This window comes from Cavia porcellus, unplaced genomic scaffold (assembly GCF_034190915.1).
Source record: "Cavia porcellus strain 051 isolate PalLab524CR breed Dunkin Hartley unplaced genomic scaffold, mCavPor4.1 scaffold_1, whole genome shotgun sequence".
NCBI classification, from domain to species: Eukaryota; Metazoa; Chordata; class Mammalia; order Rodentia; family Caviidae; genus Cavia; species Cavia porcellus.
In genome coordinates this window covers 182,438,833-182,456,474 of record NW_026947484.1, presented here as the reverse complement: position 1 = coordinate 182,456,474, position 17,642 = coordinate 182,438,833, and the positions used below count along the sequence as shown (strand labels likewise).

General features: G+C 33.1%; 1 protein-coding gene across 16 annotated transcripts in view; it reads left to right on the top strand.

The window, feature by feature from the left end:
* LOC100721890 (FSD1-like protein) overlaps positions 1 to 17,642 on the top strand; it is a 177,541-nt gene that overhangs the window by 41,726 nt on the left and 118,173 nt on the right. For 11 of the 16 annotated variants that reach the window (XR_010039215.1, XR_010039218.1, XM_063224353.1 and 8 more), the window contains 3 exons: positions 5,468 to 5,569; positions 11,927 to 11,949; positions 16,161 to 16,282. The exons of 1 other annotated variant lie outside the window; for it this stretch is intronic. Coding sequence is in view for 13 of the 15 variants with exons in the window: in XM_063224353.1 (XP_063080423.1) it covers positions 5,468 to 5,569; positions 11,927 to 11,949; positions 16,161 to 16,282 (247 nt within the window). In the remaining 2 variants the exon portion in view is untranslated. Of the gene's footprint in view, positions 1 to 5,467; positions 5,570 to 5,589; positions 11,653 to 11,926; positions 11,950 to 16,160; positions 16,283 to 17,642 lie in introns of those variants that run through there. 4 more of the 16 variants (XM_063224359.1, XM_063224373.1, XM_063224362.1 and 1 more) reach the window with 3 other exon arrangements.

The following is a 17,642-nucleotide window of genomic DNA, read 5'->3' as shown; positions in this document are numbered from 1 at the left end:
TGTTTCTTATATTGCTCGTCTAGGGATTCTATCTTTTTGTTTAGTTCCTCCAATTTTTTATCTGTGTTTTCTTTAGATATATTTAGAATCTCTTTCATTTCTTTTATCATTTCTTCTTTTATCTGGGAAATTATTTCGAGTTTGAATTTCTTTAAAGCTTCCTGGAGTTGCTTGTCAACTTCAGTAGCTATTGTGTCTGATATATTAGGTGGATGGGATATATTTTCTTCTAAATACATTCCTCCTAGGGTTTCCTGAGATGGGCTGGAGGTTTGAGGTTGTAATTCGGTCTTTCGTTTTGTCATTTTCCTATATTTCTGTGTTTCAAGTGTTATTTGAAAGCTTCCTCAGGATCTGTTGAAAATCCCCTTCTATGTTTGCAGCTACTGAGACTCTGGCACCACGCTGCCCCAAGCCATTGGGCCTGCAGAACCAATGGCCCTCCTCTGCTTGTTCAGAACTCCGCAGTTCCAGACAAGCTGGGCCTCAGGGACACTGTGCGCCCACCTGCCCCTCGGAAGCTCCACAGCTCTTCAATCGCAGCCAGGTTAGGGTACTCACCACAGGCCGCAGTGCCTCAGGAGCCTGTGATCCCTCCCTGCTTGCGGAGATATCCACAGTCCTCCAGACAAAGGAAGGGGCTTCTGCAGGCACTCCAGATCCGCCCAGCTGCTCCTCTGCACACCGATGGCTAGGGGGATAGTGTAGGCCCACCCACCCGTCGGGAGCTCAGCAGATCTCCAAGTGTAGCCGGGATGGGGAGGCGGATGTAGTGGCCTCTAACCCACTGATCCACTTCACTGCACCCAGAAGCCTGGGGGGTCCGGAACAGTCTGAGATTTGGGCAGAGTGTGCTGAGCACTCACCACAGGCCGAGGTGCTTCAGGAACCTGTGATCCCTCCCTGCTTGCAGTGATATTTAGTCCTCCAGACCTATTGCTAGCTTTAATAGCTGTTGACTAGCTCCTCTTAGGTTATTTTATCTTACCTCCCTTTATTCAAATTTAAATGCATTAAATAATTCTTACAGCTCTTACAACAGTTTCTTTAAAAAGCATTATTTAAAATTGTACTTATTGTGGTTCTACATTAGATTTTACCATTTTTATCATGTGCTGCTGTGCTTGCTGTATAGATAGTTTAGAATTGTAAAGGAATTTGAAAAATCTTGAAAATAGTTTCCATTTAATGTTTCAAATTAATATTTTAGCTGAGTGCGGTGGCACACAACTGTAATCTGAGTTATCAGGAGGCTGAATCAGGAGGATCATCATGAGTTCAAGTACAGACTGGGCTACATAGTAAAACCCTGTCTCAAAAAAGAAAAATGAAATTCATACTTGAGAACCTAGTTTAGAGTATCACTTATTAGCAGATATATATTGTAAATCAGTGATATTTGATTGCTAATATATCATTTTCATGCAATTAGTAACATTTAAGTAATTTAGTAGAAAACTGCTATATTCTATTTTGTATATGTGTTAGCAAAAGAGCTCTCTTACCCTCATGGATTTCACATTCTTAAACTGAGATAATTTGGAAGAAGTGCAAAGGAAAAGAAGATCAAGACCTTTTGTCAAAGATACTAGAATTTACAAGGGAAAGCAAAACTATACGTAAGATAAATACCTAATTTAAGAATAACTTTAGCCACTCATAATGGTGCATGGTGCATGGTGCATGGTGCATGCCTGTAATCTTAGAGTTTAGAAGGCTGAGGTAGAAGGCTGACAATTCAAGGCTATAAAGTGAGTTGAAAGCCATTCTGGACTATATAGCAAGACCTGACCCAGTCTTTATCATGCATGTACACTGAAACATGTTAATGTAATTCCTATATATCTCTGCATAGCAAAGAGGAGTCATGGGTGGAATTGAGTTAAGAAGCAATTATTTTGTAGGTGGTTGGTTTGAAAAGCTTGGAAGGAAGAATGATTTACTTAGTATACAGCCAAGAGTGAAGGCAGTTCATTCATTGAGACTGTTGAAGATCGGAAGTCTGTAAGAGTCTTGCCATCTTAAAGTGTGTGGTGTTGTAGTAGTGTTCCTATACTGGCATGTAGATTTTGATTTTTAGAGAGTGTTGTTCTTTGTTAATTCATGAGCATTGAAATTTTCAGAATTCGATAATCTCCAACCACGTGGAATTTTGATTTAAAATGTTTTTAGACTTCCAGGAGTGTAGTATTTATTTTTATATCAAACATTTTTAAATTTTTTTATTTCATTATTTTTTCCAAGAACTTATTTTCTGACAGCTTTATACAGAACTGGATATATATGTGTAAGTATAAAATCTACAGTGCTTTTCTTAGAATAGGCTGCTTCTGTTGCTTTTATAAATAGCTGGCACATAGGGTCATACATGTTTACCAAAATTGTTTTCATCCTACCTATCAGGTGTCTTGTCCCCTTTGAATTTTATGAATTTTAATTACAATAATGAGTATTTTTTTTGGCAACTGATCTGATCATGGAAGTCTTCCATTAAAATTATATTTGGGAGGGCCTGGGGATTTAGCTCAGCGGCATAAGCACCTGCCTTGCAAGCAGGTGGTCGTGAGTTCGATCCCCGATATCGATAAAAATGAAAAAGACAAAAAAAATTATATTTGGGGTCTTTTTAAATGACATGATGGTACTCGATATTTTGATTACGTAGTTTGTAAAGTTCATTAGCTTTTCATTATTTCTGAGAGACTTACTGGAAGAAACAGTTTAAATACTATGAGGAAATGACAACAAGAAGGATGTTAGCACTGTTTCTTTCATACAATTTTTTTCAGGTCTACATTTTCTCCTGTGATTTCACTTTTTTTAATGTTATACTTTATTATCCTTTTTAATGTTGAATACTGTTTCTGTGATACAAAAAATGGCAATATTTTATGAGATAAGAAGGGGGCATTAAGGGAATAGTAGGTGGTTGTAAAGTAACATTCTGAGTTTCTCAGACAGCGTTAGTGAACATCACTTCATTCTTCAGCATATTTTTGTGTTATTCTAAGAAGGCATAATAATAGCAGTCATATCTTTGCTACCAATGCCATTTTTTCCTATGTGTGTGTATGTGTGTGTGTGTGTGTGTGTGTGTGTGTGTGTGTGTGTATGTGTGTTGTGGTGTGGGTGCTAGGGTTTGAATCATACATAGTAGGCAAGTGCTGTACTGCGGAGCTCCTTCCCCAGCCACCATTTCCTTTTGGGGTTGGAAATCTTTGTTCTTTGAGTTCACAAAATTAACCTTAATTCCTCCAAATAACTGGTGTATCAGTGCTCTTTAAATTATATTTCTCCTTTAGCCCCCATTTTGCATTCCCTTGACCTCAAAGTAAATCCATAGCATTTTTGTAGAATAAAATATTACTTTATCCCAAACTTGATATCAGGTTAAACTCTTTCATCTTTAGTAAGTCTTCAAGATGTCTACATGTCTGTCTGTCTTTCTTTTTGATGTTTTTACTTTAATATTTCACTGACTTTGTCTGCCCCATTAGTTATCACCAGCTAGTGTTAATTCTTATTTTAGAGATAATGGAAATTAAAATCAAGCAGTCATATGGATTTCCAGTTAAAAGCTTTATTAATGATATGAGACTTTATCTTAAAAAGCTGACAAAATCAAACCAGCCCCTTAACAAAGGAAGGTAAGAGAAAGTAAGGAAATGATTCCAGCTTAATAGCTGGAGGAGGCACACTCTGATGAAGAGGATCTTACTGTCCTATTCACAAAAGAATGGAGTCCACTTATGGAGTACTGAAGTAGGATGGCATGTGATTGGTCATTGGTCATTAGCTTAGCCATGGTTTTGTAACTCTGAAGGATTTCTCTGTTTGGTTCCCACGAAATGAATCCTTATGACTTGAAGGATTTTATTTCCTATGAGTGGAATTCTTGTCTCAGGCATTTTGTCGCTTATGATGTTCTTGTTTGGGGAGCTTCAGTCTTGTGAGAATGGAACTCAAGGTGATCCTGTGTTTTAGTGAAGTGGAGACTTTCAGATAAAAGTATTTTTAGTCTTTTTGTTTGTTTGTTTTGTTTTCTTAGTTGTTAAGGGTGGTGAGATAGGCTAGATAAATTTAGGACTAGTACACCTTTTTGGCCAATTTTTAGGCAGACACTCCCTAAATGAAGAACATGTCAATGTGCAGAGATAAGAAGAATTTAACACAAAGTTACAAAATGATCAATCTTTTAGTTACCTGTTGGGCATTTTTTATAGCCTATGAGAAGATGAACCAAAAAGACCCAAAGCAATAACAAAACATTTTTATATCCCTGCCTAACTTAGAGAAAACACATGTCTAAGTAACAGGTTGAGGACACAGGATGAGTTTGTCTTCTGTCCAGATAGTGGTCTTCATATCAAATCCAGTTAAACCATTCACACCTACCATTTTGTGTTCAGTGATTTTGCTTGAACTTTTCCTAAATCTACAAATGAGATATTTCAAATGGTAAGTTATTAATTCTTATTTGGAACCTAAGAAATTTACTCACAGTAGGAACACTTTTTATGAAATTGCGATTAGGTGCTTAAAGTAACACTTGAAAAACTATTTTAACCTTAAAAATAAATTGATTATTCTTTTCTAAAGTAATGTAATTGCATATCATAAACCAGTAAAATAGCTATATTTTATCTTTAAAACTTAAAGATAAAAATACATAAGTTTGAATATGGAATGTATATTAAATATTATGAAAAATCTTGTATCCATCTAAAAGCTTGGAAATGATTTCTTTGTTGATAATATCACTAACAATCTTTTCACAAGAGAAAAAGGAAGGAAGAGAAAAATTAAACAAGAAATATTCTATTAGGTAGAATTTAGTAGGTGAGCAATGAAGACTGAGCATATCATTGTAAAAGTTCCAATCTTTGTTCCTCTTTATTCCTTTTGAATTCTAGGTACTTGCATTTGTAATTCATATGCTATCCAGTCTCGGAAACTGTAAATTCAGACATATAGTAGAAGACATTACTTGTGCTATATAATAAATGAATTTTACTCACTGAACATACCCATAACTTGAGTTACAGAGTTTAGCTTCATTAAATAGCATCAAGAAATGTGGATTCATTGCAAAGAATATTATCTGCAGATTGATTGTCTTGGTATTTTAATTTAAAATGTAGGTAGGTTTTTTATTATCTACTGAAGAATCTTTAAGGAAATTTGGTTCAGTTGTTCATAATTGCTTTGTTTTTTTGGTTTTAAATTGTATCTTTGTATGCAGTTAGTCTGTTGTACATAACTTACTCAGAGGTTAAGTACAAAGTATTAATACAATTAACATTTATCAAGTACATGACTGGTCATGATTATCTTGCTTTAGCAGTTCTCTGACATACATTTTTCAATTACTGCTGTTAAAATCACTTGGTAGTTCATTATAACTATATTTAAAATTCTGTGGTAATAGAAAACTTCATTTTAATGATTTAGATTTTCTTTTTCCTAGACTCAGCTTAGCCAATGTAATAATGCCCTGGAGAACTCTGAAGAACTATTAGAGTTTGCAACAAGGTCATTAGATATAAAGGAACCTGAAGAATTTTCAAAGGTATAAACACCAAAAATCCTACACTAATACACTTGCAAAGGAGTAATGAAAAAGATGTGTATCCCTTTAATTTTGGATTTGTATAGTCATTTCTAGTCCTGAAATAGCCTAGGTAAAATGCTAGTTGCATTCATTGATTTCAAAGCAGACATATCTTTGGGATATGAATAAATTACTTAGTTTAATTTTATTTTAATATTCAAATGAGTCAAGTTTTTTTGTTATACTCCTGTTTTTAATTTATATTACTTTTGTATTTGAATGGAGTCATACCTTTGTTATGAATTTTCCATGACTGAGGAAAGAAGATTGGTTTTGTTACTAGTATTGTTTAGAAAGCGTCTGTATTTCTTTCTATGAGCGGATTAGGAAAACACACTTAATGCATATAAGTGCTGTAGCCTTGTGAAATTCATTATTGGAGATACATGTCCAATGTTTAGCTTAAATAATTGAATGTTTTATTAAAGTATAAAAGTGTAGGTCCTTGTTTAAGCAATGTGGTTGGTAAAAAAAATAAGAGTGGAGTAAGAAGTTTGCTAATGTTTTAACTTGAATTTTGGTTTATAAGATTGCAAATTCTAAATTCTAAATGTTTTTTATTGTAGAGTTGTTTTTAAATCATTACCAAATTATCATACTAAAAACAAGGAGGTAGAAAATATTAAAATGTTATGGGGAAAAGTAAAAACTGTACCTATTTAATTAGAAAAATAGTACTGTGTGATTTTTCAGGATATAATTTAAGTTTGCTGTTCCTTCATTATCACGAACTGTGTAGTGAACACCATACATATTAAAAAGGTGGCTTTGTATTCTATTTTGGGGCTATAAATGTTTTCATTTAAAGTAGAAAAATTCTTTTAGAAAATAACATTTTCAGTCTAAGTGTTTTCATTTTAAAGTTAATCTTTAAAAATCAACTTCTTCATTTAACAATATGAATGAAATAAAAGTATATCAGTGTGCGAATTCTTAAATTTGGAAATGAGTTTTAGTTTACTTAGTAGAAATTACTTTGTAAAGGAATTGTATCATACTTTAATGAGACATCAACCATCCAGAGAGCATTATGTGATAACCTTAAATATCTAGAACATAGCCAAGAAACATGCAAAAACAGAAGGTGACTTATCCAAATTGGAGCAGTAGAGTTCATAACAGGAATATGAAACTATTCACAATAGTTTCTTAGAACCTCTTGTCTATTAATTTGAGCATAACACTGCTAAATTTTGTTTTTGTCTCCCAGTTGTCAGCAGATTCTCTTTCTATAGTAGGATAGCTGTTAGAGACAGCCATAAAACTGCAGAATTAAGTCAATAGCCTGAAAATGAAGAATACAGAAAAACTGAAAATGCACATAGGTGTACTCAAAAATAACTGAATTTACTTACATTTAAATAATGGGTGATGCTTCGAAAAACTAGGCTAAAAGTTAGTTTCATTTACATCTCCCTTCGTGTTGACATTTTCAGAGTTTTCTCTTATACTACACATTGTATTCTTTCCAAGTTTCTGATAAAACTTTCTCCAAACAGTTTGAAAATTGCAAAACTTCTGATAAATCACATGGTGGTTTAAATATGTTTTCTTAATAAGATACTTTGCTCTTTTTGTCTTACCTGTTTTGATCCTGTTTTTTTTTGGCATTTTATAATATAGTTTAAATTATACCATTTGGAAGTGATGTGAATTAAATTGTCAGTCTTTCCTAGCCAGAAGTATGAGTTCATTGTTTAAGAAGAATGCACAACTGCTAACAATTTTGTTTTTTTTTACTATGTCCAGACAGTTACAATAATGGTTTGGTTCCAAGTCAGAAACAGGCTTACTTTCCTGGCCAGCTGCATGATCTGCAGGTCTACTTGAAATATGTATGTGCAACAAAATAGGAGACATTATTTTGAAGATTATTATTGTAGCAGTATATATTTAGGTATCTGGAAAAAGAAAAAATTTTAAGGCATACCATGTGTGGATATCCCATATTGAAGGGCTTAAATCAGATTAATATGACTAATTTATGAGAGCAAAAAATAGCATAGACTAAAACTCAGGCATTGAGTTTTTTGTACTTCATTATCTTCACCAAGATTATTTTAAGTACTAATACAAAAATTATCATGTTGCCATTTCTCCACATGAGAACTGATACAAAGTTGTTTTGCCATTGTTATATAATCTGAAAATAAAAAAGTAAAATAGCACAAACAGGAAGGGAGATTAGGACTTTGTTTTAAAGATGGCTAGATGTTTCATTGATACTAAAAACACACAGAAAAATCATCATCAAATGGAATCTAGATCATTACGTTTATTCCAAAATGAACAGGTTACCAAAATTCCACCAAATCTTTGCTAATAGCTGGCCAGTGGAATGGTACTTGAATCCTTTACCAAAATTACAATATTCCTGTTCTTACTCTGAATTTAGAACTTTAATGTACCCTTTGAAAGAGCTAGGTCAGTGGAACAGTTTCCAAATTCATACAAGTAATTTGGTACACCATTATAATCCAATTGTCAGACTAGAAAGAAGAGGAATAGCTTCCTAACGTGAGTGCCCACAGTGAAAAAAGTGCAGCGATGATGAAAGGGAAATAGTGTCTTCTGCATTCGATCACAAATGAAAAAATAAGTTTAGTGTATTTCTCTTTTCTGACTCAACATTAATATGGAGTCAGCTGAAGCTGCCAATGATATGTGCATAAACTGCCCTTTCCAGTGGCTTATACTACTAGTAGTACAAACAATTCTCATCACTTTTATTGGCCTTTTTACTAATAAAATTAATAAAAGCTGCCCAGTGAGAGAATCATGCATGTACTATTGGTGGTTCAAGGCACCTGAAAGCAAGACATAGAAATTAGGGCTTTGTCGTCAACATGTTCACCTACCTGTTTGTAGTTCATCCAGCATTAGGCTCTCACCACTGGGAGGAGCAAATAAAAGAGTGAAACGTCATTTAGTACTTTTAAGAGAGCAGTGTTGGCAGGAATGCTGGAGAGGAGGAACCTTCAACCAGAGCACAAATGTTTTAGATTTTAAGGCAATTTGGAAACAAATTAAGTATTTATTAAGCATAAATAAAAATGTAATTTTCATATTTATTTGTGGTTATTAGTATCTTACAGAAATGCAGTCTGCTGTTATACAAGTGTCTTTGGTTATAACATAGATGTATGCAGTATATTTCAAAATTTAAAGTTACTTAAAAATGATAAGTATTTTGTGATAAGTCCTTTTAAATAATCATGCTTTTTGAAAAGGTTTCTTGTTATGAAGATACATATATGTATACACAATGTAAAACTTGAAGTACATGGAATCAGCTGATAATAGAATTTTGATATTTTTACCTAAAGAAAAATAACATTTTGAGACTTCCCCCTTTTTTCTACAAAAAGAGGAAAATGATAATATTAAGGAGAAATACAGAAAAAAATAAGATTTAATTTTCAAAGTATTTAATAAATACACAGAACAACCTGTCTACTTTTTACAGGTTAAAAAACACAGGTTGGGAAAACATCTGGTTTAACTTGTTATATGTAATAGAAATTGCAAAGAACTGTTTGTTGTCATTTTTACTTTGTATTCTTATTACAAAGTTTTACTTAAGGAAGTTTAGTCTCTGGTGATAAAGTTCTATAACTGATAAAGTGTCATAATTGTGAGATTTATTTTAGAAACAACTGAGAGAGAGAAGGAGACACAGAATGAGAGGGGAAAGCCATCTTTGATATGGATGCAGAGAACTGCAGTATTGGCAAATAAGATTTCAGTGGAAGATATAAATAGTGGTGATGAGCAAAGTAAAATGACTGTTTCTTGGTGCCTTTCCAGCAATACACAGTACCATAACCCAAAAATAAATGGAAGCATTCACTGAAGCATCTTAATGACTCACTAAGTGGAATTGTGCAGGTGTAACAACACAGTGGTAAATCCTGGAATCGGCCAGTATAAAAAACAATGTTTAATTGACAGCATTTATCACTTTTGAAATTGAAACCTAGGGGAATCAAGCTATATAGAACAGTATATATCTTTTAGATAGTTTTCTGTTTCAGCAAAAGAAATTCTAGAAAAAAATTAATTTTTCATTTTCAGACATTTCTAGACACTAGGTTCTTTTAGAGAGGTATCTTCAAAATATTAAGACTTCTGTCCTTTTGTCACTGTACAGTAATTTCTCAAATTTTGCATTGACATAATGTATATATAATAAAATTTGAAATTAAAGCCACAAAATTTTTAGTTTTGCGAAGAGGATATGTTGTATATAAAGACATGAGACAATAAGTTTTCCTAGATTATCAGCCTTTTCCTGTTTTCTTTTTCTGGTGTTTTATAAACAGCATAGTATATGAAATGATATCACAAAAGCTTTGCATGCATGAGTACACACATGAAAATGGCACCTTAATAAATTAACATTAGATACAAAACTGAATTATTATGGTGAGTTTACAAAACAGAAATGATATTCTGGATTATAAGGAGATGGCTAAGTAACATTCTTCTAACCAAGTTCAAAACCAGTTACGAAGTAGGATGAAAAATAAAAGGAATAAGAAGCCTAGGACCTGATAAAATGATATTGGAGAATGCTAGTTACATCAGTGGATAAGCATCTTAATAATTCAAAATTAGTCAGATTTTCTCACCTGGATGTAGTCAGCAAGGGCCTTCTCAGGTCACAGGGAAAACACAACATAGATTCTCTGTAGGCAAGCAAACTGCCAGAAAAAACATAACATAACATAACATAACCACTCATTTCTCCTTTCAAACTCATAATCAGATAAGTCATCACTTACCAATGCTAAGGGCAAATGCTAGTGGTACTTCCTCAGATACAGAGAAAAATTTCCTCTTTCTCTTCCTTAACAGATTACAATCTTTGTTTCATAATTCTAGCTATAATGACAGTTTTAAAAATTTATATAATTAACTTTCTTTCCATTTTTAAAATCACTGGTTCCAAACTCATTTCATGACTTAAGGAACATACACTGTAGTGCCACAGAAATGAGTTGTTTGGTATAGAATGTGGACCTTGGAAAGAATTTTTAGAAACGTTAACTAATACAGTAGAAAAAGAAAATTATTAGTACTTAGAAGGTCACAGAGTTGATTAGTGATAGTGCTGGAATGGTGTAACACGCTGTTCTCATAAATGTCAGTTTTTTTGTATAGAACGGCACTTAGACCAAAATATTTTGGTGTGGGTATAAAAATGATCAGTAACATAAGAAATGATATTAGAACTAAATGAGAGAGAAGAAACTATGTCTCATTAACATCCAATTAAATTTAATTGTTAAGTATAACTATGTACTAAGTGTCATAGTAGCCATTAGGGATAGAATGTTCAGCAAAACAGCATGTTCTACATCAGATATAGTGTTAAATATGCTGGGAGAAGACATTTAGTTGAACATACTATAAAATGTAAAAGAGCAACATTTTTGGATATGTTTTCATTGTTTTGACTGCATAGTAGCAAGTGGTTTTTTTATCCTTTTCCTAAGTTTGTAACTTGCATTTGAGACAGGCAGACCTTGTGCATAACAGGTTTAGTTGGCATTTTCTGTGAAATCACCTGAGGAACAGATGCCACTGCTAGAAGTACTGTATTTTTCTAGTCTCTCTTTGAGTTTGTGCTATTACAACTTCATTTTTTTTTTTTTTTTTGATCTTGTTCCTTTTTATCGGTACCGGGGATTGAACTCATGACTGCCTGCTTGCAAGGTAGGCGCTTATGCCGCTGAGCTAAATCCCCAGTTCCTACAACTTTATTTATCAAAGTAAAATTGTGGACCTGCAGTTTTACATGTTAGCAGGCACGTTCTCAGAATACAAAATCCCTATCCAGTGAAGGCATAGAGAAAAAATACTTGGAACAACCATTATTAATTAGTGCAAGAAATCTCTGAAGAAAAAATAGCAATTTGACATGTACAAGAAATCATCAGGATACACATACACATAGAAATTTGTGTCTCTTTAAACAGATTGTTCTAGTTGAAACATGTTAGGAAATGAAAATGGAAATATATTTCGATAATCCTAAGGTAAGAAAAAGCATTTATAATGCAGAATTGCATTATTATAAATTTTCTTTCTTTTAAAAGATGATTTATATGTGGTCTGATTTTCTATAGTCCTAACAGCACATTATCCAAGTTCATGTGAACTGCACACATTTCCTATAATTTATATTTTGGTGAATATAAACTAATCTTTTGCAGGGTTTATATTCTAACTTTTCTTGCATGTCACTGCCATTGAAACTTGCATGAAAAGCACTAACTACCTTCTTTCTCTTCTCCTTGATTTTCCTCCAAGGCTGCCAGACAGATCAAGGATAGGTATGGTATAAAACCTCCATTTTTATTTAAGTATCATTTCTTTAAAGTCAGAAATGAAATTCAGAACTAGGTTTTTTTTTTTTTTTTAAGAATCTTGGTTGGTTTAAACAAAAACACCCAAATGGCCAAGTACAAAATAAAATGTCCTGTTTAACTTTTTGGAATAATCAATTTAGGAGACTTTTTAAGTAAAAAAACAAAAAAACAAAAAAAAAAACCCATGCTTTAAAAAAGTAGTTCTGAACAATTATGTACTTGGAAAGAATTTCATTTCTGGTTTAAAAATATAGTTTTAGTTTTATTAGAACAGTTTTTAATTAGTTACACCAATATGAACCCATTTTGAATACTTTCAAAATATGTATTCCTGGAGTTCATTTTTTGTTGTCTTTAATTGTAAGTATAAATAGTTCTCATTTTTGGAGAAACCACAGTTTTTAAGAGCTAAAGTGCTTCTCTTTCACTATTCTTCTGTTTACCACCTTTGTATTCTTATTCTGTCCTATTCCTGGTGCCATGTCTTTCTAACGCCCAACTATCTAGTTTATAGTCTGTGGGCAGAGAAAAAATTCAAGAAAACTATTAAAGATTTTTTCTTAGAGGGTGTTCCTCATTGCTCAGTCCAGGAATGAAATGGGAGTTTAGTACTAGCTGGAATGAATATGTCAGAGTGCTAAAGGAGCTGCTGGCAAATTTGGATTATGTCAACATTAATCTAGTAACTAGTCACTGAATGTTACCTGTAGTGAAATTGTTGCTTACAAGTTCTTTCAGTTGAGGATCACGAGATTCTGTAAAAGACTCAGCACTTTAAACACTACTCTAGGAATGTAATTATTCTTCATTGGATAGTTCATAGTAATTCATTATAGATTCTGGGAAAACCAGTGTGTGTCTGTTGCTAATTTTGGCAGAAAATTCCAATTCTGGATTTTTCTAATTTTTTAAAAAATTTAGTCTAAACTTACTATTCAAAGTATTATTTGTACAAGTACTAATTTTACACTTCTGTGTGTTTTATATAAGGCAGTAAAGTTGTGGATTTTTCTTACAAGTTTTATGATATAGAAAGATAATTATTATGGGAAATTTTTGTTTGGTTGCTTTTGAGACCTTGCTAGCCTTGAACTCACTAGCCCAAGTGACTTCAAATTTGCAACAATCCTCTTGTGTCAATCTACCAAGAGCTAGGATTACAGACTTGTGCCACTGTGCCGGGCTTCTGTTTTAATAGACAAGCTCTTGTTGTGTTGCCCAAGCTGGCCCCAAACTCCTGGACTCAAATGGTCTACCCATTCAGCTCCCAGGTAACTGGAATTGTAAGTAGATGTCACTGGTCCAGCGTGACTGTGAGAATTTGAAGATAAAAAATATTGGGCTATACAAGGAGTGATTGCTGGACAGAACAGGTTTTGGAAAAGACAGATTAGGGTTGTGTCTACTATGAACATTTCGTCTTTCACTCTGACTAAATTATTTTTCCTGTTAAGCGGCTATTCTCTTGCATTCTAATTTCAGATCTTCTGGGCTTAGAAGTTGCTTCCTAATCAGGCTTTGGGCTGTTTATGAGAGACCTTGTAAAACCTTCTTTCCTTTGTTAAAGAAACTACCATTTTGTGCTTCCCAGAATTCAGTCCTTACTCCTGATCTCTTTGTGACCAGATTGGTTTGTCAGAATTTAATTTTATGAATGGCTTGTATGGTTTATTCTTCCTGGAAGCTTGACTGTGCTGTCTTGAGAGCCAGCTCCTTGACTCGATTTTGTCGGTGTCTAGGTGCAGTGATCCTTAGGATTCCTTATTTCTGCCAGAGCCAGACTTCATTGTTTTGTTTTGTTCATACCTACCCTGATATTTGTTGCTGTTTTGGTTTTTTCTTCTTCTTTGTCTTCATCTTCTTCTTCATCATCCTCCTCCTCCTCCTTCTCCTCCACCTCCTCTTCCTCTTCCTCCTCTTGGCAACCTACAAAATACTTTTTGGGTACTAGAAACACTGAGGAGTGGTTCAAGATTTTGGTTTAATTTTTTATATGTCTGACTTTTAGTTTCTTAGTGTCCAGGTTTTCCTGATCAATTCAATCATTGCCTCATGCAAAAATTTAGAATATAATCATAATAAATAATTGTTTCAGCAAACTAAGAAGAGGGATGAATTACCCTTTCTATATAGGGGCAGAAATGGACTTTGAAGAGACTATGTAATATCCAGTCAAGAATTCAAGTAAAAGATGACAGAATCTCTGAGAACTGAGTATCATTTATTTAAAGCAGAGGAACAGCAAGAGAGAGAAGAAAGCTAGACAAAAATGAGAATATGATAGCACATCTCTGGAGCTTTACAAATCAGTGGTGTATACTTCTGGTTACTTTGTAATACAGGAGAGTGATGAGTGGATATAGATAATGGGAATTAATAGTTCTTGGAAGAGAAAGATCATAAAGGAAAAAATTGCATTAGGTAGTTTGAGGAATTAAATATTTTCATGTTTTATTCTTATCTCATTGCAAAAACTAGGAATAAAGAATCCTTGAATTCAGCTAGTACTGTTAGAAATAAACTAGAAACGTCAAGGTGAATTAAAATATAACTAACCACATGGATCTGTTAGAGAATTATTTGTGAATTTCAGATTTTTAGATAGTGCTTTGAGGCAAATTTTTCTAAATACATTGTTTTAAGTGAAAGTTCTATTTTTAAAGAAGATACTGTTGTCCACCTCAGTAGCTTAATGTGAACTGTAAGTTTTCACAGATTAGAAATTAGTTACATTTTTTTAGGCTTTGTTAAACTTTCTTAATATCCTTTTGGGGGACATTTCTTTTTCTTTGTGTTCATATTGATTAAGTTTTCTATATTTGTGAGGTTTATATTTTAAAAATTTTAAAAATAGTTTCAAATATTTTTCCCTCAGGATTTATCACTAACAATTATATAGTTGATCAGGTTTAGAAGAAACAAAGTAGGTTCAAACTTATTCACTGATAAGACTTATTACCCCTTGTTCATAATTTCTATTTGGTATAAATTAAAATTTTATTATTTGAAACAGCTTAATATAATATGTGTAATTCAGCTTTATACTGGCATATAGCAAATAGTCAGTTTGAGTTCCCTTCCCTATAAATTGTATTTCAATATAGCACTTTTTGATAAAGCATTGTTTAATCATTGCTATCATTTAACAAAGAGATTACTTTCTTAGTTTTAAAACAGAGTAAAGTAATTTTTGTATATGCAAATGTGATGTCTTGCATTCCATGAAGCTCTTGTTCAGGTTTGGCAGATCCAGTTAACCAGGACTGACACTCCTTTCGTCTCTCCAGCTCCTATTTATTTCTCACTGAAATTGTGTACCAGGAAGACAACATTCATGAGTAACACTTCTGCATCATTCTTTGACCAAAAATAATAAGAAACTTTCTTTATGATGGGGAAATCTACTGTCATATGAAAAATTTTAGATTTTAGATAAAATTATGAATTGGTAGAATAAGTTTCTTTTTGGTCTCTGGTTTTAATTGAGAACAGTTGCATTTTTGATAAAGTAAGATCTGGTTTGGTTTCATTTTTGTTTTGTTTTCCACTTTACATCCATCTAATAAAAATGTATCGAATTAGTGTTTCTGTGGCATATAATTTCACAGGGCTATTTTTCTTACTATCCTTCAGTGTAGCTTGTATTACTAGATGAGCATGACATCTGCTAATACGGTACTCACTGCTCATGATTTCACTTCTCTCCTTTCTCATCCATGGCCTCTATCTTTAGCATCATTGGATCCTTCTGCCTCTGTTTTTGTTAGGGTGTATGGGGTAGCTGTGACTCCTAGGGAGAATGTTTGAGTTAAGTTTCCGTATTTGGTGTGTGGAAAGAAATGAGGCTGGCATCAGGAAGTCAGTGAGACTGAGTGTGCTGAGGTTCAGATAAATGTTGGGTTTGGTAAAGGTTAATAATATAAAACTTTTGTTTCTTGTGATATTTGCATATATATTCAATTTTATAAAACTGGTCATAGTGGCTAAAGATTATCCTAAATGTCTTTAAAAGGCATTTAAGTTTTTTATTTGTCAAAAGTCAAAGGAAATTTTTTTACCTTGTTACAGTCTCTGAAATCACTAGTGTGAAATAATTTTTCTTTCCATTTTATACGTTAAATGTAATAGGACATTTCCCATTTTGTATTGAAAACCATGTGTCTGTGTTTCCATAGAGTCACAATGGCTTCAGCCTTTCGCCTTTCTTTGAAACCAAAGGTCAGTGACAACATGACTCATTTAATGGTGGATTTCTCTCAGGAAAGACAGATGCTGCAAACTTTAAAGTTTTTGCCAGGTAAATCATGTAAGATATATATATATATATGTGTATATATAGTTTTGAATAAAAATGTTACTCCTGCAAGGTTTTTCTGTAATAAACTTAAGTATGTAAATACTAAAGAAGGCATAGTATGTTCTTTTTTTTCATTCTACTAAGAGCTTGTTAAATTTGCCAGTTTTTATTTTTAAAAAATTATTTCACTGGTCTTAATAATTGCATTTTAAAAATCCCATTAAGGTATTTAATGTATTGCTACTTTGACAGAGAGAAGCAACGGTTATTGGTAGGTCTTGAGACTACACTTGTTAGATTTGAATTTCACTTTTTACTTGCTGTGTTATCTTGAACAAGATACTAGTGTTCTACATTGTAAAAATGTGGTGTTACTCTTTGAGGATTTTTGTAAGAATTAAATGAGTTGATACTTCTAAGCCATTTGTAATGATTTCTGGTGGAAACTTAAAACTCAGTGAATAATAGCTGTTATCATTACTATTATTGTTGTGGACTCAGGGGAGCAGTATTGTTTTGGACTCAGGTGGAACTTTATTTCCAGTAATAATATGTTAATATTGGTTTATTGCCTATTAGTGGTCTAAGCCATTTGAATTTAAGTACCAAATTATTGCCCACATGTGTGAAAAAGCCAATTTAAGAATTTATGGGGGATTTTTTTTTTTTTTTTGAGCACCAAGGGTATTATTAACTTGACAGTTAAAACTTTTTGGACATGGTTCATTAGACTGAGGGATCTCTTAAAAGTGATGTTTCATTTAAAAATTTTTTCTGAGATTGTCAGTTTTTCCCTATGGAGTATTTATCATATAAAACAGTTCCTTTCTTCTCTGAATATATAGTCAGAGACTATACAATATGATTGAAATACTAGGTTAGTAGTCGTAATAACCTTAACAGATTGTGAAAAGGGTGACACAGATGAAGAACTAACTTGTGAAATGGATTAGAAATTCTTAGGGTATATAGAAAGAAAAGAGAAAGAACTGTAGCTATAGATGAAGACATACAGAATTACAGATGGTTGGTGACTTATGGTGGTTTAAGTTGGATTTTTTTTTTACATTGTGATGCTATAAAAATGGTACACATTGAATAGAAACCATATTTTGAATTTTTGTATTTTCCCAAGGTGGTGATACACATTACCATATACTCCTGTCGTTCTGGCAGAAGCCCACAGTTCCTGATTAGCCAGGTGGTTGTGAGTGTGAATAACCAGTGCTATACAGTGCAGTGTAGTGCCAAACTGTGCTGTTCCATAGGGTGGTATGCAAAATGCAGTTTTGACCAGTTTTCAATTTATGATGGGTTTAACATGGTGTGACTCTGTTGTAAGTTGAGGAGCATCTGTACT